The sequence below is a fragment of the Podarcis pityusensis genome (genome assembly GCF_964106645.2).
Source record: "Podarcis pityusensis genome assembly, chromosome: 6".
NCBI classification, from domain to species: Eukaryota; Metazoa; Chordata; class Lepidosauria; order Squamata; family Lacertidae; genus Podarcis; species Podarcis pityusensis.
The window spans coordinates 73,394,320-73,421,493 of NC_138030.1; the positions used below are offsets into that span (position 1 = coordinate 73,394,320).

Consider the following 27,174-nt stretch of genomic DNA (forward strand, 5'->3'; position numbering starts at 1 on the left):
AAGCTGTTGGGCATTCAAATGGTGTGCCTTGTGGTCTATTAGGGTTTAAACCCCCCCCCCCCCCCGTATTTTATTCAAGTTTACAGTATGGGCATGGCCAGGATTTTTTGTTGTTGGGAAAGTTGAGCTTTTTTGGGGGGGGAGATAGCCCCCAAAGTTGTTTTTTTGTAAGTGGGTGTGGTGGGCAGAACTATAGTTGATCGAGAATTTTTACTCATTTTTGAGGATTTACATGCATGCCTGGCGCCTGCTAAGTCCACCCAAACTCCTTTTGCTGTGTGCTTCGGTTTTTAACATTGGGCTTGCTTTCCTAGGAAGCGACCACCACTGAATAGGATGGGTCCCTGCTTTTGACAAATGTGGCATAGGTTTGTGCTCTTAAGAGGGCAATTCCCTATAAAGTTTCTACTGAGTGTTTCCTGTGGGAAATGTTCCTCTGCAAAACATGGCTGGGGTCGAGGTTGGGTGGCCACCTGCCAGGGATGATTCATTCCGCTGTGGTTCCCACACTGCAAAGGGTTGGGATAGACCAGCCTTTGGGGTCCCTTCAAACTCTACAGGATTCTGTGTTGCACACCTGCCAGTTCATCAGGGGCAGGGGAACCTCACCCAACACAGCCATAGGACTTGCTTTCAATTAAGCTCACGCACTCAAATCGGGCCAGACTGTAGCTAAGCGGAAAGCGCTGCATATATATGGTGAGTTAATCGACTCCCCCCCCCCCCCGGGCGGTGCTTTTCTGCCTTTGCCCACGGCTACATGAGGAGATATGTACAGCACCTGTTAAACTCTGCTGTCAGAAAACGGCCTTGCCAAAATAAAACGTAGGACCTCAATTTACAAGGGTGGCGTTCAGGGAAACGGCAGGGCTTCGTCATGTGCACAGGATTCTCTTATGGGTCATACGTGTAAGGTGGTGCCCATTTACTTAGGTATAATAAATAGGCTCATGCAAACTGTTCTTCAAAATGTTGAAATACTGCTTAGCCTAGTCCTGGCCCTTTAATAGGACTGGAACAAATTTTAACCCATGATACTTTTCCTAACACAGAGATAGAAGGAGAAAGCATCACTTGCTTAAATTTGGCCTCTGAGGCTGCCACTTAAAGGAGCAACACCGGGACAGAGACTTGGCAACTCTGCCAATGAAGTGATTGGTCCTGTAAAGTATTTCAATTCTGTTTATGAGTGCATAATATAATAGCCTTTTAGCTTACCCATCTTCCATCTATGCATTCAGTATTGCTAATTTGGGCTACGATGGCCTTCTGTAAACAAGCCTGGGCAGTAAACATGTAAAAACAACTTTTTTCCACAGTTTAACTTTCCTGAAACTGTGTATGTGATAATGGTTCAAATATATTAATTGGCAGTTAGTGGTGTTGCATATTTGCCTGGACTCTTGTTCTGTAGGGCAAGTAGTCATCTTTGCAGATGGTAAAAGTTCGCTCTAAAATTACACATGCAGCCAAAGACAAATTGCAAAAGTCTCCTTATGCTTTATGGCGTGCTTCTGCAGTGTACATTCAGCTTTTTTCTCTCAGTATTTGCATACATAATTATAGAGAACTTTCGTTTCCAGACACCTGTATAATACAATTCACAAACTTCTATAAGCAGACACCAATGTACTAAATGCATTAAAATGCATGAAAGCACTTTTTTTGAAAAGAGACTCATGAAAAGTATTCCCCAAATGTCTTAAGTCAGTATAATCATTTGTTTGCATGTTATTATTTTTAGGAAAGAAACAGTCGAGTGCTTTGAAAAATGAAGATGCTGCACAAAGGTATCATATCTCTAAACATAGCATAGTTAAACCAAATACTGTTAAACCAACAACATCTGCAAGGCCACAGGTTTCCTATACCTTGTGTTATTCATATGGTTAATTTGTTCTCTTGTAGGAAGGCGGCGCTTGAAGCTGCCATTAGAAAGAAGATTGAAGCTGAGCGAAAAGCCTTGCAGGCTGTCGAACGTCTGTTGGAAGAAGATATTACGGAAGAATTCCTTGTGGATTGTGTAGGTCCTCTTTTTCTTGGCAAGTTTAATACTGCTTTGTGTTTCAAAAAGTTTGTTGTTACTGTTGGATAAGCTTTTGCCAGCCTCCTGTATATCATCTGCACACTCATCCCAGTCCAGACGTAGTTTGCAGACACTTAGCAATGCACTTCCGTGTTTGCTCAGGAATGAGTCCCACTGTTTTAAATGAGGCTTACTGAATGAAAGCATTCTGTGTTCCAGTGCACAAGTCCCATTAAAATCAAAGGCGCATCTTACGTTTGCATTCTTTGTCCCTTCAATTTTCATGCAGAGATGCATATACCTATTAGAAACTTACAGACTGCTTGTGGCTAACCTAAGTTTCTCTGATTTTAGTTAAATCGTAGCTCATTAAGGCAGGATACGGTAGCAAAGTTGGGACAAAGGAGGGGTCTTCTTTTGCTTAAAACAGGAAATAGTGTGACAAGCTTGAGGGTGGAATTTTAAAAATATGGCACACTGTGGATGGTCCTGAAGTATGACCAGCTTTTCCCAGAGTGGTACATTCAAGATTTCCAGTCATAGTAAATTGCTTGTGGTAGAAATAGAACAGAGCTTAGGAGTTAGGGAGTTCCTTGATCTTTTTAATGCTACTCTGTACAGTTCAGGCTGCGACCCAATACACCCTTATGTGGGAGTAAGTCCCCTTGAACAAAGTGGGTCTTACATCTGACTAGGCATGCATAGGGTTGTGGTGTCAGATGATTGTTTAGATCTCCTCAACCCTGAAAAGAGTTTTGGTCTCTACCAAACAACCCATATTAATGCCTTCTCTTAGGGCAGGGCATTTTCAGCCCACGGGCTGCCTTGGACACACCACTCCTGCTTTATTTGCTCCTCTCTTGCAAGCAGCAGGTGTCCTGGAAGATTTGAGGGAGTAACAGATACTACGGAGTCCCATCAGATATTTGTAATCCCATCCAGACAAACAAGAGGCATTATCAGAGTTCAAGGACATATTCCAGCCAGGCATAAACACTCAAAGTGTGAAACAGTGCCAGCAAGGGGTGTGGCTTGTAGAAAAGGGACGTGGTATGAGGAGAGCTCCAAGGACCAGAGACAGACAGACCTAGAGTTTGTCCCCCACCCCTGCAGGCCTGATGTTCCCCATCATTGCTGTAAGGCATTTTCTGTTCCCCGATTTTGCAGATGGATGCACTGAAGTGGGAAGATAGTGACTTCTCTAAGGCTGCACAATGAGTTCATCATGGAGATGAGTCTGAAATGGGAGACTTCCTTGTTTGTAACTCAGACTCTTAGTTTTCAGGGCTCCTACATATTCTGACAGCCCAATCTGAGGCACTTTTCCTTTGGGTGTTGGTGGGAGACTCCATGGATTTCCATGAAAATGACTTCCAGTAAAAACAAACAAAACAATGTTTTATTACAATTTCAGAACTTAATTTTTCATTCTTTAAAATCCTTCTAAGAGAGTAAGGTACATTGCACTCTTGCTGGGCGACCCTAATCAAATTGAATGTTGCAGCCACCTACTTGGAAATAAGCCTCATTGAAGAAAATGTGACTTCTGAGTAATCATAATTACATAGTCGTGCATATAAGCACCACAAGTGATGGCAGCTGGAAGATGTGCATCATTTATGCAAAATATTTTAAGCGGTCTCTGTTCTGTTCCATCCTGCCAGAGGAAAAGCAGTTGTTGCTTCTTTGTTTTCATTCAGAAAAAAATTAGAGAGAGAATCTAAAAGACAGACTCCCTTTGTCATTGTTCGCAGTTTCTGTTCCTTTTCCAATTTTCTGCTGCTTTGTTTTCTCGAAAACGCTTTTTCCTATTCTAAACTTTTTATTTGTTTTGAGTTTCAAGGCAGTACCCTGTAACTTACATCTGTGTGTTTTCATATTTTCAGGGGAAGATTATAACACCTCCTCACTATAAGGATGTTGTGGAAGAACGCTTTATTATCAAGTTGTGTGGCTACCCCATATGCCGAAAGAGGCTACAGAATGTAAGCATCTATGAGTGGCTTCTTTATATTTCTGCAGTTTTGCATCTGTCTTCCTGAGTTGGAGTGTGGTGTCTGGTCAACTGAACTTCACTGGTGCATGGACAGGAATCCTTGGTCATCTTTGTGTAGATCAGCCTTCCATAATCTGATGCCTTCCAGATAATATGGACTGTAACTCCCATCAGCTCCAGCCAGCATGGCCAGTAGTTAGGGCTGATAGAAGTTGTAGTTCAAAATTCTGTAGGGCACCATGTTGGAGAAGGTTGGTTGAGAGACAGTGGTTTGGCCAAAGTCACCTAGTAAGCTAACTGGCTAAGTGAAGATTTGAACCCAGGGCTCCACAGCTTTAGATGATTACTTAATTTATATGCCATTTAATGCCCAAGCAGTTTACAAGAACAAAACCCAATTAAACGAGCATTAAATACAAGCACCCATAATTAAAATGCCCAATTAAAATAAACAATAAAACAGTCTCATCAAAACACCAACATATAAAGATCCATAATTAAAATATGCAATAAAGCAATCCCATTAAAACAGCACAGTAATTAAAACGGGAGACTTGAGTCAAGATTATCTGTTTGCACATTGGCCACCTTTCCCTCCCCAGTGTGGCCAAGATAGGAGATCAAAAGCTTTTGCTTCTATTTTCGACTAACTGCAGCTTAGCATTAGGTTTGAATTCAGACAAAATGTGGTTAGTCTTAACTATGATTTACCCAAACAAGCCAACTTCAAACCTTGGTTTATGAAGCTGGCATGTTTCAATAAACCATAGTTAATATTAGCCACAGTTTAGGTTTTGGATGTAATGCTAAACTATGGTTGATCAAAAATGGAAGCAAAAGCTTTTGATCTTGCAGTTGCACCAGAGGAGCACAAGGCTCATGTACATAACAATGCACCATAGTTCATTGCTGTGTCCAATTCAGGTATTTGGCTTTTCTTACAGAGGGTAAGGATTTGTATTTTTAAAAATTGATATAGCTTAGGTGGGGCAGCATGTTGCTCTCCACGTCTCAAGACTTCAAATGCAAGCTGAAGTCCTCAGCATTTAAACAAAAAATGTCAGCAATTTTCAAAAGTGTGGTTTAAGAAGCTCAGTTCAACATAATGTGGTTTGATCAGTAGTGTTAATTATGGAATATTCTTTTAGAGGAGAGGAATGCTAAAGGGAGCACTGACACATTTGCAAAACAGTGTTTGTGATTTATTTATTTTTAGGTGCCAAAACAAAAGTACAAAATATCAACCAAAACAAACAAAGTGTATGATATTACTGAAAGAAAGGTAAGTTTAAAAGCTGTTTGTTACATTATCATTTCTTCGTTTATTGTTGTTTAGCAAGAAATTGGTTCAGTGTTGCCGAGGGCTCTAGAGGTGTAATGCTGGCTCATGCAAGGTTCTGGGTTGCTATTTCTTGCTGCTGTTGGCTTCTTCAGCTCTTTAAGTTCCTTTGCCAAGTACCTCTTCATGCCCTACCAATTCAGAGCCACAGAAAGAGCAACTTGCAGCGTAATGAAGTCAGTACAAGCTGATTTGCTGAGCTTTGTGACACATGGACACATGACTAGATTGCAACTCAGAGGCAGAGAATAATTGCTCTTGCATTGCATCCTACTTCCTGTTCTTAGCAACTGGTCTTAAAGTGTTAATAATCTGTATTCAGTGTGTTAGCTGATTCTTCACACTCACCAATCTATCAAAGTTTTTATCAAGTTTATATCTATTTTGTTAAGTATAAAACTGACATTTGCTGTTCTCTTGGGGGGGGCAGTGTTTTTGCAGTAACTTCTGCTACAGAGCATCAAAATACTTCGAAGCTCAGATTTCAAAAAGTCCTGTGTGGCTGCGAGAAGAAGAAAGGTAATTGGATAATGTTGTTTGGCTAGGCCCAGGGTTTTGTTCTTGGGCATCATTTGAAAGGAAAACAACACCAAAAACATGCGTAGAAAAATACACTATTCTTTTCTTTTCAGTGCATTTCAAGATAATACCCTTTGTCAAAAGATGTAGCCCAGGGATGGAGAAGATTTTTTTTCCAGCTGGCTATTCAGGTGCAATAGCAGGCTCAAACCCTTATTAACCTCTTAAGCATGGTCAATCTAGCTGAACTGCATGACTGTATTTAAAGAGCTGAGGGAGGAACTTGGTTCAGGAATATCCAGCTAAGGCAGAGGGTAGCAAACCTCTGACCCACTTGCATAAGCCTCTCCATGTGGCCCCACAAGGCCATTTTGGCCAAGCCATGCCTATGGCCACCCACCCTACACCTGATTTCATACATGTAGCAGATTAACAGCCTGGGTGAATGGTTTTGCTGGTGACTTTGAAGCCAGAGTTTTGTTGGGTCTGGGGCAGGTAATGGCTCAGTTGAAATGTGGTTTGTGGGCTGATCTGATCAGCAGTGCCTGCCAAGCCCTGTGCAAATCTGTATGCACATAGGCTTCCAAGGCCTAATGATCAGCTGTTTGTTGGGTCTTGTGAAACCCTTTGGAAAGTGGGAGGCTATGTGTCCCCCCAGGATCTGCCTCCTGTTGTGAGCATTAGGTCTGCTCCTTCCAGCTCTGCTGGATCAGGCCCCATCTCAAATCTACTGTATCTGTCTTTTTAAAGGCAGGATTACCTTGCCTAATCTTATTAGAGCAGCTGTCCTAATTTTAGCAACAATACCAAAGGGGACTGTGATTCAGTCTTTGGAAACAGGACACTTGCCTAATAGACTCTTAGAGTAGACCTAGTCAACCTAGGAGGTAGGAAAGGAATCTGACTAGGCTAAAGAGAAAAATTGTGACTTGCAAATTACCAAGTTGCCACTGGGTGTCACCATCTCACTATTCGGAGGCAAAATGCCACAGAAATACAGCAAAAAACCCCACCACCTTATTAAAGGCCAGTTCCAGGTAACACATGTGGATATTGATTAAAAAATCAGAACCAATAATCTATTACTAGGTATCAGTCCTGAATAGATTATTTCTAAATTCCAGAAGTTGGAAGAACATTTTCTTTTTGTGCTTTCAGACGAAAAAAGTAAAACTTCACTTGAATTGCATGAAGTTATTCTGAGATAAGTGCAGTATCCAAAAGTATGTTGCTGCGAGGCTTTTTTTTTTTTCATTTAAATGATGCCAGCTTTAGAAACCTGCCCACCTCCCACCCAATAGTGATGCTAAACACATTGCAAAAAAATCATTGCCAACACATATAGTCCTTGATCCAGGAATAGTTGCACCCAAAAAGGTTTTTCTAAAGACAAAATAACATGGAAATGAAGACAACTCCTGACATATCACAGAGTCATATCAGAAAGAGCTGCTGAGCATTAGGTATTTTTATGATACTTTAAGGATTCCCCCCCCCCCCAAATACTTTGTAAGAGCACATTTTCACCTGGAACTGCATTGTTCTTCCATGGCCTTTGGAATCGCCTCCAGCATAATGCTGCCCCATCGCCATCAGGTCCAAATTGAGCAGTTGGAATGGATGCAAAGAACATTTCTGGCTAGGATTGTTTTCTCCCAATACATTCTAAGCCAGTAGCAGACATCAGGATAGGGTGATGGTCAGTACTGTATTAGTTCCATTGCCAGTGAGTTTGCACCTTTCTGACCGGCCCCTTGCCCCTCCCACTCTTCTTCCAGCAAACAGCAGCAGTGACCCATCTTCCTGGAGGTCAGATAAGTGCTGCTACCCTGCTCTGTCATCTGTTACCGTTCTTAGCCCAGCTATTTGAAGATTCAAGTTTTAGTCTTAAACATGCATAACTGGGGAGTAAGCACCAGTGAAAGCAGCGGGACTTACTTCTGAGTAAACATGCTGTGCTGTATGTTTTTCAAACTTATCCTGATGCTTCCTATTCATGTGCCTTTAGGCACGTAAACGTGCAGGTCAGAACTGACCATTAGCAGTGGTTCTCCTCTCCCCAAATTATTGGATCTGATTAGGTGGGTTAATGTTGTTTACCAGCCTGGATAGCTCAGTTGGTTAGAGCACTGTGCTGATAATGCCAAGGTTGCAGGTTTGATCCAGCTGCCTATTCCTGCATTGCAGGGGGTTGGACTAGATGATCCTCAGGGTGCCTTCCAACTCTACAGGTCTATGATAAACCTTTTAAATCATTGCCAGACTACTCTAGCTGTAAACCCCAGTTCTCGAATCATTGCTCAAAATCAATTTAATTTCTAAAATGCACTTTTTTTGTTTTCCAAGGCCACCAGACATTGAATTGCTGAAGGATGGGGAAAGGTACGGTAGAAGTGGTGGTTTCATTTATGTATCCACAATCTGGTTGAAAGAAGTCTTTGATTTCCTGTTCTCTTCTGTCACACGGCCACGGCTCTTGCCGGCCTCCAGAAAGAGCTGTTTGCCTTGATTGTTTCCCCCTTTTGTGATGGCGAAGGGTCTGTTTGATCTGTATGATTTACAGCTGCCCCTAGTGCTGCGGCACAATCGGACCTGTTGAAACATGACACAAGCACAGTGTTTGCTCTCGGGCCCGAAGCATCGGTGTTTTGTATGTGACTTTCTTTGTAACTGAAATGAGACCAATTATATGTGCCGAAAGCTTGTTTACATCTTCAGGTAAAATGTCAAATGGGCAGATCCACTGGTTTTGTATTCATTTAAAAGGAGAGAGAAAGCTTTGGCCGGATCTGCAATCTGTGGTGGGTTTTGTGTGTGTGTGTTTCAATGGCTTTATTTTGCTTGGTTTCTAGTGGTCCGTACTTCGTCTGCATCTAGAGCAGAATGCAATTTCACAGCAGTTGCTCTTCTAGTATATCACTGGGGGCAGTGCTTGTTGTCATAGAAATAGTTAGGATCTATTTATTTGGTCTTTTAAAAATCCCTTTCTTTACAAATCCAGAAATTATTAAACTGGTGTTTCTCAAAGGTCCAGTTGCTTAGGTACACTTTATCCCCATGCACAAAATTACTTTATTGGCCCAAATGTAAGACGCACCCACAAATAAGACGCATCTTTAAAATTCAAGGCTTATTTACGGGTGTGACCCGCCTCCCAGCACTACCTCCCCAAGCTGTCGCCGGCCGCTCCCCCCGTTCAGGGCAGTAGAGCCAGGAGGTGGACGGGCAGCGCTCAGTTCCGAATATAAGCTGCACTTTAACTTTTCACAAACAGAATTTGGGGCGGAAAGTGTAGCTTATATTCAGGCCAATACAGTACTTCAGAGGGAATGCCTGCCTTCACATCAGCCTGCCCATTGGCAGAAAGCATCAATCATCTGGGGCTCTCCTCTGGGTGACGCTGCTGTCAAAAGCGAGGCAGGTGGCAGCTAGGGAGAGAGAGGACCCATCTGCACGATGCATTTAAAGCAGTAACATACCACTTTAAACAGCGATGGCTTCCTCCAAAGGATCCTGGGAACTGTAGTTCGTTAAGTCTGGAGAGTTGTTAGGAAACACTTCACAAAGCTACGATTCCCACAGTGGTTTAATTGTCCGTCTTTCTTTCCAGGGAACTCTGGGACTTGCAGCTCTATGAGAGGGTCTCCTAACAACTCTCAGTTCCCTTAACAAACTACAGTTCCCAGGATTCTCTGGGGGAAGCCACGACTATTAAAAATGGCACAATGGTGCTTTTCAGTGTCATGGATGTGAGCCCCACATTGGGTAGAAGATTCCTGCATTGCAGGGGATCCCTTTCAGCTCTACAATTTTATGATTCTGTGAAAAGTGTAGTATAGATAATGGCAGAGAGAAAAAGAGAGCCTTCTCAGTGGTGGTACTCGGTGTAACTCCCTCCCTAGGAAAACACACTTGTCATGAATGTGAAGACCGTCTCTCTCTTCAGATCTCTAGTTAATAAACATGCTTGTTGGTTTGTTTGTTATTAATTTATGGCAGGCATAGGCAAACTCGGCCCTCCAGATGTTTTGGGACTACAACTCCCATGATCCCTAGCTAACAGCACCAGTGGTCAGCAGGGATGATGGGAACTGTAGTCCCAACACATCTGGAGGGCCGAGTTTGCCTATGCCTGATTTATGGCTTGCCTCAAGACATACCATAAAAACAGCTAAAATAGTGACAAGAACAAATTTTAAAACATGAAAATGGGTTTAGAATCAATGCAAAACGAACACCTAAAGCAGAAACCTTTTCACTCAGCTGGGAAAGCCTGTTGAAACAAACAAACAAAAAATGAATCAGTTATTTGCAGAAAATGGGTGCCTTCCATATCTCTACAGGATGCTGTTCCGTAGAACGGGAGCAGCCACGCTGAAAGTTGCTGTGATGCTTTTATAGCTGCCAGATTCTCCTTTCACTTATTTTATCCTTTTTTGTTTTGTCAATGTGTTTTTATATTTGTTTGCTTCCCCACCCCCAACAGTGGCCACTCTGGGAAGGAAGTAAAATTAGTCAACGAAGCAATCAACACTTTAGACATTGAAAACCCTCTTCCAGCAGCGACCCAGGGCGACTCCAGCTTAGACAGTGAGAGCAGCAGTGAGGCCGAACAAGAATTCATATCCTCCGTTCTGCAAGAAAAGAGTGTACATCCATTGCCCAGAAAGGGTATTCTCAAAGAGAAGTGCATGCGGAGAGCACAACCCAAACCTAGCAATGCAGACGCCTCAATTGATGATGCCGCAGAGCAGTTAAGTCGGTGCAAATTAGACACTCGAGGAAAAGAAAATGTTCTGGATAGCTCTCGGATTAAAGGAGCTCCTGTTTCTCTATCCAGTCCTACTTCTGAAACTGTCCGGCTCTCTGAAGGCTTTGGAGATAGCTCCAGCAGCTCGCAAGTAGTTTTCCTGGGTGTGAGCCCAAAAGGGGCAGAACTGTTTAAAAGGTTGCTTGCCAAATCGAAACAGACTGCAAAGCCTAGCTGGGAAGGTCCAGCCAACCCCCCCACTGCCAAATGTAGCTTGCTAGAAGGGCTGAGGCAGACCTTTACTGAATGGAAGACTGAGGAAACGGTGAAGCTCCTCCACGGCAGCGACGCCGCAGCCACCTATGCCCCACAGACCTCTCCGGCAGCTGGCCATGAGGAAGAGGAGGAGCTTGACGAGGATGACTTGGAGAGTGTTGATGAACCTAACAAGGCCGCTTCTGAGAGAGGCGCCCAGAACCCTCTGAGCCAGCCGTTGCCTTTCAAGGCCTCGAGTCCAGCAGCGAAACCTATACCCAGCTACGAGAAACTGAAAGAAGAGACCTCGCAGTTAGAGTTAAAGGTGCAGGAATTTTACAGAGGAAACTTCGCCTTAGGCGAAGAAGATCTGGCAACCCGGTCGAGAGGGGAGCAGCATCACAGCAATGACAATGTAAGTATCTTGCTGGAGAAAGACATGCACACACCCCCTCCTCCCCAAAAAAGCAGTCTTTTTGTAAACCTTGATTTATGAAAGAACTCTGTGCATCAAAGCCGAATAATAATAATACCGTATTTACTCGAATGTAATGCACACCTTTATTTGGCCAAAATATACCGTGAAAATTAGGGCACGCATTAGATTTGATGGCGTGTTTACATTCGTCAGCAGATACTTTTTTGGATTTTGAGGTTTTGAAAATTGAGGTGCGTGTTAGATTCATTGTCAAATACAACAATAACAATGCAGATGTAACAATGAAGGTAAAAGATTAGGAGCAACGCCTTGGGTGCACGCCTGCCTCCTGTCTGTTCACACACTGTCCTTCATTCTCACGTGCAAATTCCACCCCACCTCCTGCTTCCCTTTTTGGAACTGAAAATGGTCTACATTACAAGTTTTTGCCAACTGTAGCTAGTATCCAATGAAGTCTGATGCTAGCGAGACCAGTGGTCAGGGATGATGGGAATTGTAGTCCGAAAACAGCCAGAGACTCAAGTTTGGGAAACCCTGCTCTGAATCAGTATAAGGCAGCTTCCTATGTTAAACGTTAGTCTTTCTAGCTTTGCATTGTCTGCATTGACTGGTAGAGGCTGTCTGGGGTTTCAGGCAGAGATTTCCCCCAGCCTTACCTAGGGAAGTTGGGGGTTGAATCTGGGACCTTTGGCATGCAAAGCAGATTATCTACCACTGAGCTATGGCCCTCCTGTGCACCATATTTTATGTCACCCCCCCAAAAAAAATACTTTTGTTGTGCCCTGTAGGGTGATCATCAGCGGCCCCCTGCCCTCCCGCTTGTAGATTCTAAAGCTCAGCAGCAGATTCGGACACGGATTGTCCTCGAAAAGCTTCGGAAAGTGTAAGTACTTCTTTCACACCTGCTGTTCAGACACCCAGAAGGGAGCCATTTGTTGAATTGGGAGAATCACTTAAGGGGTGAGACTAAATTGCGAGCGTAGGCTAAAGTCCAGCAAAGCTAAATATAGTTTTTTTAATTAACCATTCATGACCAGTGTTCTCAAGGGAGTACATTCGCTAATAAATGGCCTGATTTTGCTTTCTTTCCAGTTTGCCTGCTGTTTTGGGCCCTCTTCGGATTCCTCTTGGGGATGTTTACAGTGAACTTAAAGATCTCGTTAAGACGTTCAGGTAAGCAGAAAAGACTCTTTTCCCAAAATTTTTTTTATTGATTTTCCAAATTTATAGACAAACAAACATAAATCCTAACTATAATTGTTCCACTATTGTTAGCATTGTTAGGTGACTTCCTCGAATCCCCCTGGCTGAGTTTCAATGTATATCATTGTAAGAGTTTTCCAAAACTAATTTCTCATAAAATTTACTTAGTCAATTAACATCTTTCTTTCTTATCATATTAACTTTAAACATATTATTCTATAACATCACATATTTAATTCCTAAGCCAATCTGGTATTTGCAAGTATTTCTGTTTAAGTTATCTTAACATATTTAGCTAAATAGTCTTTAAATTTCATCCATTCCTCCTGGTACTCCTCCTCCTTCTGGTCGCGGACTCTTCCGGTCAGGTCGGCTAGCTCCCAAAAATCCATCATCTTCATCTGCCATTCCTCCACGGTTGGCACTTCTTGTGTTTTCCAGGTTTTTGGCTAACAAAATCCTAGCAGCAGAAAAGACTCTCAGAGCTGACTGCTGAGATAGCTCGGTCGGTAGAACATGAGACTCTTAATCTCAGGGTTGTGGGATTGAGGCCCACATTGAGCAAAAGATTCCTTCATTGCATGGGGTTGGGCTAGATGACCTTTGTGATCCCAACTTTATGATTCTTAAGCGGCACCAGTGAGTTGCAAGCTACTATCCCTTATTGTGAGAACATGGGTAAAGAATTAGAGTCCTAAAGTTGGAATGATACTTGTGGGTCATTGTGTCCGGCCAAGTTTCCTAAAGCAGGGTGGCTGAAGGCTAAATCCGGCTCCTATGTATTCAAAAGCATGCTTATTTTACCTAGCGTGCACATCTGAAATAATAGAGAATTTGTAGTGTAAAATCTGGCATCTTGCCCATAATCTGATATCTTTACTCAGAATTTTCTTATTTTTGTTTTTCATGTTAAAACCAAGCTTCCAGTCCTGGGTTTCAAAGGTTTAGCAAATTGTGTTGGCTTTGTTGTTGTTGCTTCAAGGGTTCAGGAAGTGGGAGTTCTATATTGGTCTTCATATTCACAATCTGTCCTTACCAAAGCAATGAAAAACCCCACCTTCTGCAAACTAAAGTAAGCAAATATGTACATCCATCAGAATATCACTGTGATCCTAAAAGTAATCTTGTCTGAATTCATTAGATTAAAGCTGCACATGAAGGCAGTTGCAGTTTGTATATTCTGATTGCAGAGTTTCTGGTGTTTACGTTTCGGAGATTTCTTTTAAGCACAAAAATAAAGACTTCACTATGAAATATGCTGAGTTTGGAAGGGACTCTGTGTGTGTGTGTGAGAGAGAGAGAGAGAGAGAGAGAGAGAGAGAGAAAGAGTCGGGGGAAAGGAAGAACACAACCTCATCATTTTTCATTCTTGAAAAATGATGCAACTGTTCCTTTTTAATTAAGTAGTAAGCCACATATAGGGACGCAGGTGGCGCCGTGGGTTAAACCACAGAGCCTAGGACTTGCGGATCAGAAGGTCGGCGGTTCGAATCCCCGTGACGGGGTGAGCTCCCGTTGTTTGGTCCCTGCTCCTGCCAACCTAGCAGTTCAAAAGCATGTCAAAGTGCAAGTAGATAAATAGGTACCGCTCCGGCGGAAAGGTAAACGGCGTTTCCGTGCGCTGCTCTGGTTCGCCATAAGCGGCTTAGTTATGCTGGCCACATGACCTGGAAGCTGTTCTCCGGCTCCCTCGGCCAATAAAGCGAGATGAGCGCCGCAACCCCAGAGTCGGCCACAACTGGACCTAATGGTCAGGGGTCCCTTTACCTTAAGCCACCTATAACATGTTATGGTAGGTGAGTGAGAAATAAATGATAGCAATGAAATTGTTCAATCGCTTGTTTAGAGCTCACTGGTTATGAATGTAATCTGTAGCCTGGTACCATGTTGTCAGAATCCAGAGAGCATGTGTTCAGGTACATCTGGAATCTTCCCCAACTGTTCTGCATTTCTCTTTCCATCTTCTTCTGACATTTTCAGTTTTACGGTCTCCTCTTCAACCTATGACCCCTCTGCCTGCCCCACCTCTCTTGATACCATTGGCTTAGCTGCCCTGATGTCATGGATCTGCTTAGGCCCTGCACAGCTGTGTGGCAGGAAGGGAGTGCTTGGGAGGCCTTTAGAAGTGGAATCCCAGGGGCCACACGATTGTTAGCTCTGAGTGTCGTGAATTTTTGGGAGAGGCAAACCAAAATGGACATAATATGGAACATTCTAAGTCTTAAAATATTTTTAAAAGTTTAGAAGATCATTAGGTGAGTGTATTTCTGCTCAGTGTATTTTTGGTGACCTGTACACTTGGTTATTTATTAGCTATGGGTTGTGATGGATTATGGTGGTTTGCGCTGATGAGGAAATTAAGGTCGCCTTTCCTTCGAAGGGAGGCAGAGAGAGGAAGGATCAACTTTAAGAGACATATTATTCCACCTTCAGTGACCTCATGCAATCTTAATGCTATCTTGCTTTCCTAACTGCCTTCTTTCATTCTGGAAGCAAACCATTGTGCATTATATTGGCACTAGTGGGTTTTTATTTGTTTTTTGTGCTAACCATGGCTACCTCCTTTGCAACCATGATTGGAAATGGATTTGCAAACCACGGTCATAATGCAATGCTGCATTCATTTAGCTCCAGAAATTAAAGACGATAGGTAAAATTGTGCGTCAGGAGGAAGCCCAAGTCTGTGGCCTGTCAGATATTGTTGAACTACAACCCCCATCACGCCTGACCATTGGTCATGTTGGCTGGAGCTGAAGAGGGTTTGAGTCCAATAACAACTAAAGGGCCTCCGGTTCACCATTCATGATGCCCAGCAATAATCTTTTGTAAAGACAATTGTGACTAAAATTAAAACCATCGGCACTTGTCAGATGAAATTACATTAATTACAGCTTGGTATGTGGCTAAAAGGCAATGTTGTAATAGCAAAGCAAGAATTAAAAGAATAATGGTGGTAAGACAGGTATTTCTTTTGTGTGTTTGAGTCTGAAAGAAGCCCTGCTCTAAAAATGCATGGTTCATTATGAAGGGGAATTTAGCTACAAAAACAAACAACCGCCACCCCCAACGACGGTTAAAAGAGCGTGTGGTGAACTGAGCAACAGCCATTTTCAGCTCCATTGGTTTTTAAAGGAGCGTGTGCCGTTCATCCTTGGCTGTGCACCATTTTATTCAATCTCCACTGCTGGGAAGTACACTAAAGAGTTCTCTGGAGACGTTTTAGGAACAGTTATAGTTCTTCCTAAGCAAAGTCCCTCAGTGCCTGTATGCTTTTGTTACGAAAGCTGAGATGTCAAATAATCTCCAGAGCCGTCTGGGTCATTTTGTTGACGAGCGAAGAAGGGAGCAGCGGGAGGGGGGGTGCTGAATAAAGAAGCCAAATGAAGAAGTTTGCATAAAACGGTCCTCAATATTTCTAGCCTCGTTTTTTGGACTCGGAATTTTCCAAGTGGAAGAAGAGGAGTAGAGGTTTAGGTCATGGCTGGGGAACCTGTAGCCCTTTAGATCAGAGCTTTCCAAACTGTGTCGCGACATGTTAAGTGTGTAGGTGTGTCGCACGAATGCTCTCCACACTCTTCCCAGGGCTGGAAAGAGTTAGTTTAACCTCCAGTTTGCTAGTAAAACTGAATTACTGTGTCAGGAAATGATGCAAAACTGAATTACTGTGTTGCGAAATGATGCATGTCCAAAAAAGTGTGTCACCAACATGAAAAATTTGGAAAGCTCTGCTTTAGATGCTGCAGGACTTTAAAGCCCCATCACCCCTGACCATTGCTGGCTGAGGCAGAGGAGAATTGTAGTCCAGGAACAGCTGCAGGCCAGTAGGTTCCCTGGCTCTGCTTTAAACCTTTTCAACTGGCAGCTGGTTTTGCTAGTGCTCTACTTGGTCTAAGGCAGAATTCAAACCATGTTCACCTCTGAATGAATGGTCTTCGGCTTATTACATGCACTTTTACCTTACACGGTGTGGATGTTAACTATACAACCTTCAGAAGACATCTGAAGGCAGCCCTATATAGGGAAGTTTTTAATGTTTAATGTTTTCTTATGTTATTATATGTGCTGGAAGCAAAGTGGCTGGGGCAACCCAGTCAGATGGGCGGAGTACAAATAATAAAATTATTATGATTATAAGTGAAACCACCATTGCTTCCAGCCTTGGTTAAACTTGCCACCTCCAACCAAATGTTTGTGGTGTGTTTCATTTCCAGAGGGTTTGCATTTGAAAGGCACATGCATTTTGCCTGACATATAGCAAAGCGATATGGGCTAATAACTTTTAAAAGATGAGAAATTCTATTTTCCACCCTATTGACTTGTGCCGCGCCGAGGCAAATAGTGTTAGCCGGCAGAACTAGTGAACCATTTCTACATGGGACATGCTCTTGACTGTTTCCTGAAAGCTTTCTTTCTCTTCTGAGGCCTTGGCGTCAACGCACAGCTTGTCTCTGAAAGCAACTGCCCTTTCCCTGCTCCTCATTATTTAAGGCTTCACACCTGTAGGTTGCATGCTTCCTTCTTGAAGCGGCTCCTTCGCTACCGCTGTGCAGGTGAGAAACTTGCTCTGGGACAAGAGTTGGAGCTGACGGCTTCTGGCTTGAGGAACCCCGGCCTCTCCTCCCGTCTAGCCATGCAGCCGTCTCTGCCTTGCCTTGTTCCGCGGAGCGGATTGTTGGTGTCTCCGCTGTAAGGAGCATATTGATGGCAACAACTAGTGTTGAGACCTTGCCAATCAATACTGACATTGAATGAGAGTTAATTGACACAAATAACTGCATCTCTCCGTTTGTGTACGAGAATGATGCCTTCTTGAGCTGTGATCAATAGTGCCTCCTTGTAGGGCACCGAAACAAAGCCGCGTTCTCTGCTGTTTGACAGAGTTCTCCCCAGTGATTTTTGGACCTGTCTCTTCCATTGTATCTCATTGGGGCCGATTAGCTGGAAGGTTACATATGAATTGCCTGTCAGAATGATTCTGTCAGGCCTTTCTTTGTAAGTGTTTAGCACTGTCATCAGCATAGAGTCCAGACCTTCAGCCTTTTGTTCCGTCTCTTATTTGCAAGTACGCCTCACTATGCATAGAGTGGGGCTTTTTCCATACTGCCACAAGCCCTTAAAAAAATTAAAATTAAAAAAAAAAACTCTTCCGAAGATGTTTTCCTGGAAGCAAATCCTACAGAGCAGTGTTAGAAACTCAGCTATATAAGCTAGCTGCCAAATGGCTCCTTAAACCAAGGTTACAGTTGTGAAAATGGAATGACTAGTTGCCATTTTGGGGCAAAGGATGGACTGGCTGTGATTGATTCTCAGTTAAACATCTGGCAATTGATCTAGGACTAGGTTAAGAGCTTTGAAAATTTTTAAAAAAGAAAAGTTGCTTGATCCAGGGACATTCCACATATATATTGGCCTATTCCGACCTCTCTTTCTTAATGGTGACTGCTCCTGCTCAGGCTGCACAGGAAGAGCAATTTGGTTCCAGAAATTCATTCTGATTGCGCAGGTAAAATAGAATTGATAGCATTCGACAAGATGGAGTATTAGTATGTGAAAACAGTCCAGATCCAGATCCTAGGCATGCACTTCCAGATGGTGGAGATGTCAGGTGTCATCCTGGTACCCAGGCATCTTCACTTGGTCACAAGTAGTCAAAAGCCAGGTGCAAAATGCGCCTGGCGCCTGGCTAATTTCAAACACTGCTATGGAGTTCAGTGGCGCTTCCTTCCTAGTCAGTTGCGCATCGGCTTTAATTAACATTAGATGATCTGCTTCATATCTGATTAGGACCAGGATGCAAGAATCTCCTTAGCAGGGGGGTGGGGGGGTTGAACTTAATTATCAATTAATGATAATTCTGTATGTTTTCCTAAAGATAATATGTGCCATCATTTTGTATGCCTTTTCCAAGATGATATTGGAAGTTTATTTTCAGAGTACTTTTCCAAACTGAGTAGAAAAGAACCATGTGGGTGGCAGGGTAAGGGATGGAAAGAAAGGAAGAAGTAGTAAATTCCTGCATTGCAGGGGGTTGGACTAGATGACCCTTGTGGTCCCTTCCAACTCGTATGATTCTACGATTTTATGATTCTATGTTTTCAAAACATTGTCACTGAGTGCTACCATGAGCTTCTTTGAGAGAAGGGACAGTATTGTTGGCATCCACCTGTCTCTAGAGACAATGGAGTGTGCCTCTGGGGGTGCTGTCAAACTGTGGCGTTCGTTACTTCCCTGGGGCGCAAGCCTGGGCCGTGTCAATGGAGATCCTGGACTGCCCAGATGACAGTCTTTGATGTGGTCCAAAGGAAAGCTGAGCAAGACGTTTGGCACCAGCTTGGCTGCAGGAGTCATCGGAAGGAGATATACAAGGTGTCATCCAACTATCTTAGGGACTCCACTCTGGATTTGTGTAGAATTTACTGCTTAGCCTTTTCTTTTTAATAATTTATTTATTTTATTAACATATAAAACACATACATATACATTTACACAATACAGGCACACAACGCACTACCTAATTTTCATAACATAAAACATACCTACATTACTCTATATAATACCTACCTATACTATACATATCAACATACCTACACACCTACCCCATACGGACACTCACCAAGTGACTTGACTTCCAGCCGTTCTTGTTACGCTACTATATTTTTCCAACTAGCTTAAACGCATTTCAGTATTTCTTTAATCTCTTCTTTTATCTTAACTCTACTCTCCTTTCAAAAAGTGAAAGGAGTGGGCTATCTTTCAGGAATACATCAACATTTATGTGGAAAAAGTAGAATTTCTGACAGATACTGAGTGAATCCAGAAAATGATTTACTGCTTAGCCATTTCTTCTCCCAAAGATATCCCGTAAGGTAGCGAAGGTTGAGTTCAATAAATCAGTAAAACCAGACACAGGTATGACTCTAAAGAAAGGAATTCTGGTGCTTTGTAAATGTTTATTGTGCTGTAATATTGGTCCTGCAGGAGTCAGTAGACCAGGGGTGGGTAGCCTCGGGGCTAGGGGCCAGATGTGGTCCTCCAAAGCTTTTCTGTCCAAACCTTGAGATTTTCCCCATGCTGCAAACTTTTCCCAAGCTACATCCTTCCCCAGTCGTCCTTTGCACCCTCTGTTTATTGCCTGGATGGAGCGTGTCCTTGAATTTCTCTGGTAATGCCATTTGCTTACTCAAAGGGAGGGTAGAGATGGGTGCGTCAAAACTAGTCTACTGTACTAATGCAATATTTACATTTGTGGCTCCTCCCAGTTTTGGCTCTGGCCCCCTGCACTACTGCATATGGCCCCTGGAAGGTTGCTCTGGGGCTGAAAAAGCTTTTCTGTTCCTGCCCCCACCTAGACTCCAGCTGTGGAAGTATGAATTGTGATGCCCTGGTCAAGATGTTAATTTTATGTATGACTTGCTTTTCTTGTCTGAACATGCATGGGGAGACCTCAGTTCATATCTCTGTGGGCCGTGTAGCTTGCTGGGCGACCTTAGTCCTCTGTCTCTCTGATTTATCTTCTTCGGTGTTTCCCAACCTTGCGTCTCCAGCTGTTTTTGGACTACAACTTCCACCATCCCTAGCTAGCAAGACCAGTGGTCACGGATGATGGTAACTGTAGTCCAAAAACAGCTGGAGACCCAAGGTTGGGAAACATAATTTGCATTTTTGCATAGTAAAGGTAAAGGGACCCCTGACCATTAGGTCCAGTCGTGGCCGACTCTGGGGTTGCGGCGCTCATCTTGCTTTATTGGCCAAGGGAGCCGGCGTACAGCTTCCGGGTCATGTGGCCAGCATGACTAAGCCGCTTCTGGCAACCAGAGCAGCACATGGAAACGCCGTTTACCTTCCTGCCGGAGCGGTACCTATTTATCTACTTGTACTTTGACTTGCTTTTGAACTGCTAGGTTGGCAGGAGTGGGGACCGAGCAACGGGAGCTCACCCCATCGCGGGGATTCGAACCACCAACCTTCTGATCAGCAAATCCTAGGCTCTGTGGTTTAGCCCACAGCGCCACCCACGTCCCTTTTTGCATAGTATACCCCCAATTAATAATAAGGCATCTGTCATTTTTAAAGGCTGCCATCGAATGTGAAAAGTGGAAGCAGTTTTACATTTCTTATATTGCCATTGAAATGATACCTCTTTCATCAAATAACCCTGGTTTGGATGAATTATGTATAGAACCTTTTACCTATAGATAATTTTGTGTGAGCAAGCCCATTTTTTAAAAAAAGTAGACTTAAAAGGTTGACATTATTGGTTTTACATCACTCTTAACAATTTCTGAAATAATACAACTGTTAATGCTCATGGTTGTTGTTTTTTCCAGGTTAACAAATACAAATATTATTCACAAAACTCCCGTATGGACCCTGATTGCCATTGTACTTTTGTCCGTGTAAGTACTACAACTGAATTCATTTCTTCTCAATCTTTTGTTAAGTTTATTAGCAGCAACAGAATTGTGCTAATGGGCCTTCAGTGTTGCTGAGTGGTCAGCTGGTTAAGTAAGAGAGGCGTAGTCATTAATCTGGCAGTTTTGTTGGCTATATCTTGTCAGCATCTTGCAGTGGGGACAAGAAAGTAGAAAAATAGGGCATGAGGGTAACCTTGGAGAGTCAAATAGGGTATTGCCTTTCCTTCCCATAAAGTCTGCAGAAAGTTAATTTCTTAGGCTTGGAAATGGAGAGAATGGTTTTTGGTTCTTTCAGCCATTAGCAAGCTACCTTGCCGTCTACTCATATCTGTTTATTTTTATTTATTTGGTGCATTTTTCTTCTGTCTGTCTTCCATGATGGCACTCTCAGGGTGGTTTGTGATGGGTTCCCAGTTAGCTGGGTCTCCCATCCAGGTGCTGACTTTAAATCAGGCCTGCTTTAAATCCGGAAAGGTGGTTGCATCATGTGCCCTGCGACCATAAGTGTCTAAAGGTAGCCATGAAGGAGCACACATTCTGTGCCTCAAACATTTAATATACACCCCCTCCAAAAAAAAATTGTGAGTGGGGAAGAAGGGCTAAGATGATTCTGTAACTTGCACTGCACATTATCACATTGTGCTGAAATCAGGAGTGGGGACCCTCTGGCCCTGCAGTATGTATATTTCTTTTTAGTGGTGGTTGAAATGACCATGATGGTTGTAACAACAAATTCATTCATTCATTCATTTGGAGCATCACAGATTCTCCAACCCGGGTTTAAATATTTCTGATGCATGTTAAGGTCCTCTCTTTTTCTCAAGCAAAAGCAGTGAAACACGAAAACTGCTGACGTACCATTTGCAAGGCTGCCTGGCTATAATTTGTGTCAGATATATACATTGCCCAAGCATTTTGTTTGTGTGTCTGTGTCTCTTTAATTATGCATTCCCTTACATGATTTAAGCAGGCCTTTTAATTTGGATTATGTAAGCGTTCCCTGCCTCCATTTAATCAACACGTTATTTCTGAAACAACCTCCGATATCCACCTCACCAGAATGCTTTACCTCCCCTCCATAGATGTGAGGCGGGGATCGTCTGAGGAGGGCAGTGCATTCTGCACATGCTCTTATTTCCCTCTCTCCTTTCTTTTATATATTCCCAGAGTAAAGCTTGGCTTTTGAAACAGATTCTGCAGCTAGGCCCTTTCTTAAGTGAAAAACTGCTGTTCTTTGTTTTAGTTCAGCCTTGCTGATTTAGACATTTCATTGATACCCCAAAGCTTCTTTGACACACTTGCCCTGGGGACCGCATGAATTAAGGGTCCTAATGAGCTAAGTTTCAAGTTTAGTTCCCTCGCTTTGTTATCCAAGTAATTGCATAGACCTGGGATGCAATCTAACAAAGTGTAGCATTAGCACGCAGAACATTTGTGCCCCTCTTCAGCTGCCCACACATGCAACTGGGTCCCAGAAAACTGGGCACGGTGTCCTAGCGGCTACGAGATGACTGCCTGCCCTATTCTGTTTTGAGGTTCTTGCATTTACAGTCATGCCTTGGGTTGAATGTGCTTCAGGTTGAGCGCTTTCGGGTTGCGCTCCACGGCAACCCGGAAGTAACAGAGCGCGTTACTTCTGGGTTTCGCCGCTTGCGCATGCGCAGATTCTCAAAATGACGTCATGCGCGGAAGCGGCAAAACGCGACCAGCAGATGCGCCGTTGCGTCTTACGTTCTGTTCAGGATGCGAACAGGGCTCCAGAACGGATCCCATTCGCATCCCGAGGTACCACTGTACTGCAATCACTTGCAAAGCCTCCTCCCGGAGAGCAGTAGGACGGGAAACATAATATCAGCACACGGATCCTGCCGTTAAATGGCAGAGGGGAAAATGTTTCACAGCATCTGAAGGCACTTTGTAAACTGTGTTTTAAAAGCTGGCACTAGTTGTTCTGTCTATATATATATATATATATATATATATATATATATATGAAATCACTGGTGGCTTTTTTAAAAAAATGTCGTGGTCTACCTTTTAGTTAAGAGTTGAAACCATCAAGCAATCTTTGTACGGCTTTCAGCTTGAATTACAAGATTGCGAAAATCTTACTTCGAAGGCTGTTTATTACCGCCCTGCTGCTTCTCCTCCTTTTGGGCTTGCTGGGTCACTGGAGTCTATAGGGCAGCCAATGTGCTTGCCAGCCATTCACAGATCCAGATGTGTTGTAGGCCAGCCCCATAGCATCCCCAGAACTGCACTTACTTTGATCTTGCTTCAGTCTGACACATTGTTCTGCTTTTGTTGTCCCAGGGAAGGCTATACCAGTAGGCATTAGAGCAGGCTTCAATGAGCCTTACATCAGTGTCACCCCGGCCAGATACTGCTCAAATGATTCATTAAATCAGAACACAGAAAGTAACTTTACTTGAATGCCTTGGTATAAATTTTTTATCAACCGTAAGAACAAATCTTTTGTCATTTTTTCCTCCTCTACACTTTTCTGGTTGAATTCCTAATGTGTGAAACAGATCTTATGAATTTTTCAAGTGGTGTCTTTACATTTAATAAAAGGGTGCCTGTTTTGTTCACAAGTAAATATGTGTGTCTCTGCGATGAGCCGTAAATGTTTTCAGACCTAAATGATTTAAGTTTGTCAACCGCCCCCCCCAAACCCTCTAATACCAAACTTCCTAGGAATAGGACCATCTATCTGTGTCACCAAACAGGTGTACTCTACTTCTATCTTCTATAAGAGGCAGGTGCTCTAATAATAGTGTGGTCTGTTGGACTTCCAGCTTGGGGGACCTGGATTTAAATACCTGCTTAGTCACAATGTTCATTACGTTACCTAGAGCCAGTCACTGACTCTTAGTCTACCCTACCTTACACAGTTGTTAGGGGGTATAAAACAAAATAATCCCCATGTATGTCATCTTGTACTCCTTAAGAGAGACAATGCAGATAGCAAATGTAATTTTAAAACCTAGGCTGCTATATTGGGTACCAAAACTGCAATTTTTTTGAGTCCTTTTCAAACAGCTCTCCAAAAATCTGGTCATGAACTGGCATTGAGTGCTGATGAGTTGTGTATAATATGATATAAAAAGTTAAAGCCAGACTGGCCTCTTTACAGATTATGAAACAGTCAACAGGTTGTATATGTGGCCGTGTATAAGCTACAGTCTACACAGCAGATCAAGATAGGCGGCCAGTTTAAACTTGAGTTTTCTGAGCCAATCTCAAACTTCTGTGGGGCAAGGTGATTGTGTGGGTGGTTGCTGAACAACTCCAGGCATGCCTGGAGGATGCAGACCATTTGGATCCCTTCCAGTCAGGTTTCAGGCCTCATCATGGGACTGAAACTGCTTTGTCATGCTGGACAATGATCTCCGGTGGGCTAGGGACAGAGGTGAAAACTGTTTCCTGGTCCTTCTGGATCTCTCAGCAGCCTTTGATACCATCAACCATGACATCCTTCTGGACTGACTAGAGGAGCTGGGGGCACTGTTATATAGTGGTTCCACTCCTTCCTCCTGGGCCGTGTTCAGAAAGTGGTATTGGGTGATGAGTGTTCACACCCCTGGGCTCTCACTTGTGGGGTGCCTCAGGGCTCCGTCTTCTCCCCCATTCTTTTTAACATCTATGTGAAGCCACTGGGAGAGATCATCAGGGGGTTTGGGCTGGGTGTTCATCAGTATGCGGATGATACCCAGCTCTACCTTTACTTTAAATCGGAGCCAGTGAAGGCAGTGAATATCCTGTGTAAGTGTCTGGATGCGGTTAGAGGATGGATGGCAGCTAACAGATGGAGGTTGAATCCCGACAAGACAGAAGTACTTGGGGGCAGGGGGTGGGCAGCTGTGGGAGACTCCCTGGTCCTGAATGGGGTAACTGTGCCCCTGAAGGACCAATGCGCAGCCTGGGAGTCATTTTGAACTCACAGCTGTCCATGGAGGCACAGGTCAATTCTGTGTTCAGGGCACCTGTCTACCAGCTCCATCTGGTATGCAGGCTGAGACCCTACCTGCCCGCGGACTGTTTTGCCAGAGGGGTACTTGCTCTGGTTATCTCCCACTTAGATTACTGCAATGCACTCTACGTGGGGCTACCTTTGAAGGTGACCTGGAAACTACAATTAATCCAGAATGCGGCAGCTAGACTGGTGACTGGGAGTGGTCGCCGAGACCATATAACATCAGTCCTGAGCATTGGCTCCCAGTATGTTTCCGAGCACAATTCAAAGTGTTGTTGCTGACCTTTAAAGCCCTAAACGGCTTCAGTTCTGTAAACCTGAAGGAGCGTCTCCACCCCCATTGTTCAGCTTGGACACTGAGGTCCAGTGCCGAGGGCCTTCTGGCGGTTCCCTCACTGCAAGAAGTGAGGTTACAGGGAACTAGGCAGAGGGCCTTCTCAGCAGTGGTGCCCTCCCAGTGGAACACCCTCCCATCAGATGTTGGGGAGATAAAGAATTACACAACTTTAGAAAACATTGGAAGGCAGCTCTGTATCGGGAAGTTTTTAATATCTTGACATTTTATTTTTTATATTTCCTGGAAGCATCCAGAGTGGCTTGGGAAACCCAGCCAGATGGGTGGGCTATAAACAATAAAATTGTTATTCTTAGTAGCTGATGCCAAGCCCATAATACACGGTTTGGAATTCTGAATGCAATCTTCATCCTTTTGATGGAATATCTGTAAACCTTATGGTTCAGAGTTGATCAGGCTTCTTAACAGAAGTTACCAGAAACAATGTAGACTCAAAAATTAACTGAAACATTTGCTTTGATTTGTAATGCATATTCACAAAAGGTTGCATTCCTAACAGAGGTGGCCATACGTTGTTCCAAGTCCTTGTGTGTAATACATCCACCCTCAGCTTTTGACTTGGTGTGTTTCTGCAAGAGCAAAAAACAGGCATTGATTTTGGATGCGTGCTGGAGATACATATGCAAGGGGCTCGTCTATAATTATATTTTGGGAGGGATTCATGTTCCTATGTAGCAGCATTGTTTTGTACTTTCTGCAGGTCCCGTGGTGATATTATAAAGTAGTTTATTTTTGTTTTCCAATGTGTTTCTTATCAATGTCTGAATGCCTTGTTTGGCTTTCATTCCTAAGGATCAACTATTCCCCCTACTGCATGTTCTTTGTTCCAATCTGAATATTTCACTGCTGCAACAGAAAGCTGGAGGAACAATTCGTTACACTTTTACATTTCTATCAAAATATTGATGTATTCCTATTGTAATAAAATAAAACTTCTGGCAAATACAACTCCCACTACTCCCCCCCCCCACCCCCAATATCTTTACTGGATATCAACTGAATTAGGTAAACAGATACAAATAAGATATCTAAAAGATGCATGCTAGGATTGGCAACGGGTTGCTCTATACCTCAGCCAGGACACTTGGCTGTTGTTAGCGAATACCCCTGGTACAGTCTAATGGAAAGCTTTCAAGATAATCTCCAGAAACGTCCACTTTCATTTTATTTATCTGATCGGGCTGATTCCAGTGAACTGTGGTCAGTTGCATCTACAAAGCCCGTGCAACAGTTTCCCACCCCCCTTCCTTCCCCATCCCTTAAAAGCTTTAGAGACTTTCCAAATGTTCTGGGAGTAGCGTGGCAAAGCGTTGGGACTCCGTAAGTCAAACGGACTCAAAACGGCCGCGATGGCTATGGAAAAGCCATCGCTTAAAAATGCGCACTTTAGGAGAATGTGTCATGCGGAGAGAGAGACTCCAGAGGCTTGCTTTACGAGACGTAGCAACAGAGAGACAGAAAGATCTGCATACAAGGGCTTTGTACATAATGCAAAGTAAAATGCAACTGTTGCCTGAAACTCCTCTGAACCCTTACAGTAGTCAACGTGATCAAGCTGTTGCAAGCAAGTTTATACAGAACGTTAATCTCCAGAGGGCTTACTTATTTATAATAATAATAATAATAATAATAATAATAATAATAATAATTTATTTATGCCCTGCCCATTTGGCTGGGCTTCCCCAGCCACTCTGGGCAGCTCCCAATATAATAATAATAATAATAATAATAATAATAATAATAATGCAGCAATAAAATGTCAAACATTAATAACTTTCCTAAACAGGGCTGCCTTCAGATGTCTCCTAAAAGTCAGATAGTTGTTTATTTCATTGACATCTGATGGGAGGGCATTCCACAAGGTGGGCACCACTGCTGAGAAGCCCCTCTGCCTAGTTCCCT

At 43.3% G+C, this 27,174-nt stretch overlaps 1 protein-coding gene across 2 annotated transcripts in view; it reads left to right on the forward strand.

The window, feature by feature from the left end:
• The window catches only part of RPAP2 (RNA polymerase II associated protein 2), a 50,699-nt gene that overhangs the window by 438 nt on the left and 23,087 nt on the right, over positions 1 to 27,174 (forward strand). For both annotated transcript variants that reach the window (XM_081008658.1, XM_081008657.1), the window contains exons 2-11: positions 1,745 to 1,790; positions 1,909 to 2,023; positions 3,913 to 4,011; positions 5,239 to 5,304; positions 5,792 to 5,880; positions 8,227 to 8,262; positions 10,367 to 11,300; positions 12,113 to 12,207; positions 12,417 to 12,497; positions 20,855 to 20,923. In XM_081008658.1, coding sequence (XP_080864784.1) covers positions 1,745 to 1,790; positions 1,909 to 2,023; positions 3,913 to 4,011; positions 5,239 to 5,304; positions 5,792 to 5,880; positions 8,227 to 8,262; positions 10,367 to 11,300; positions 12,113 to 12,207; positions 12,417 to 12,497; positions 20,855 to 20,923 — 1,630 coding nt within the window. The remainder of the gene's footprint in view (positions 1 to 1,744; positions 1,791 to 1,908; positions 2,024 to 3,912; positions 4,012 to 5,238; positions 5,305 to 5,791; positions 5,881 to 8,226; positions 8,263 to 10,366; positions 11,301 to 12,112; positions 12,208 to 12,416; positions 12,498 to 20,854; positions 20,924 to 27,174) is intronic.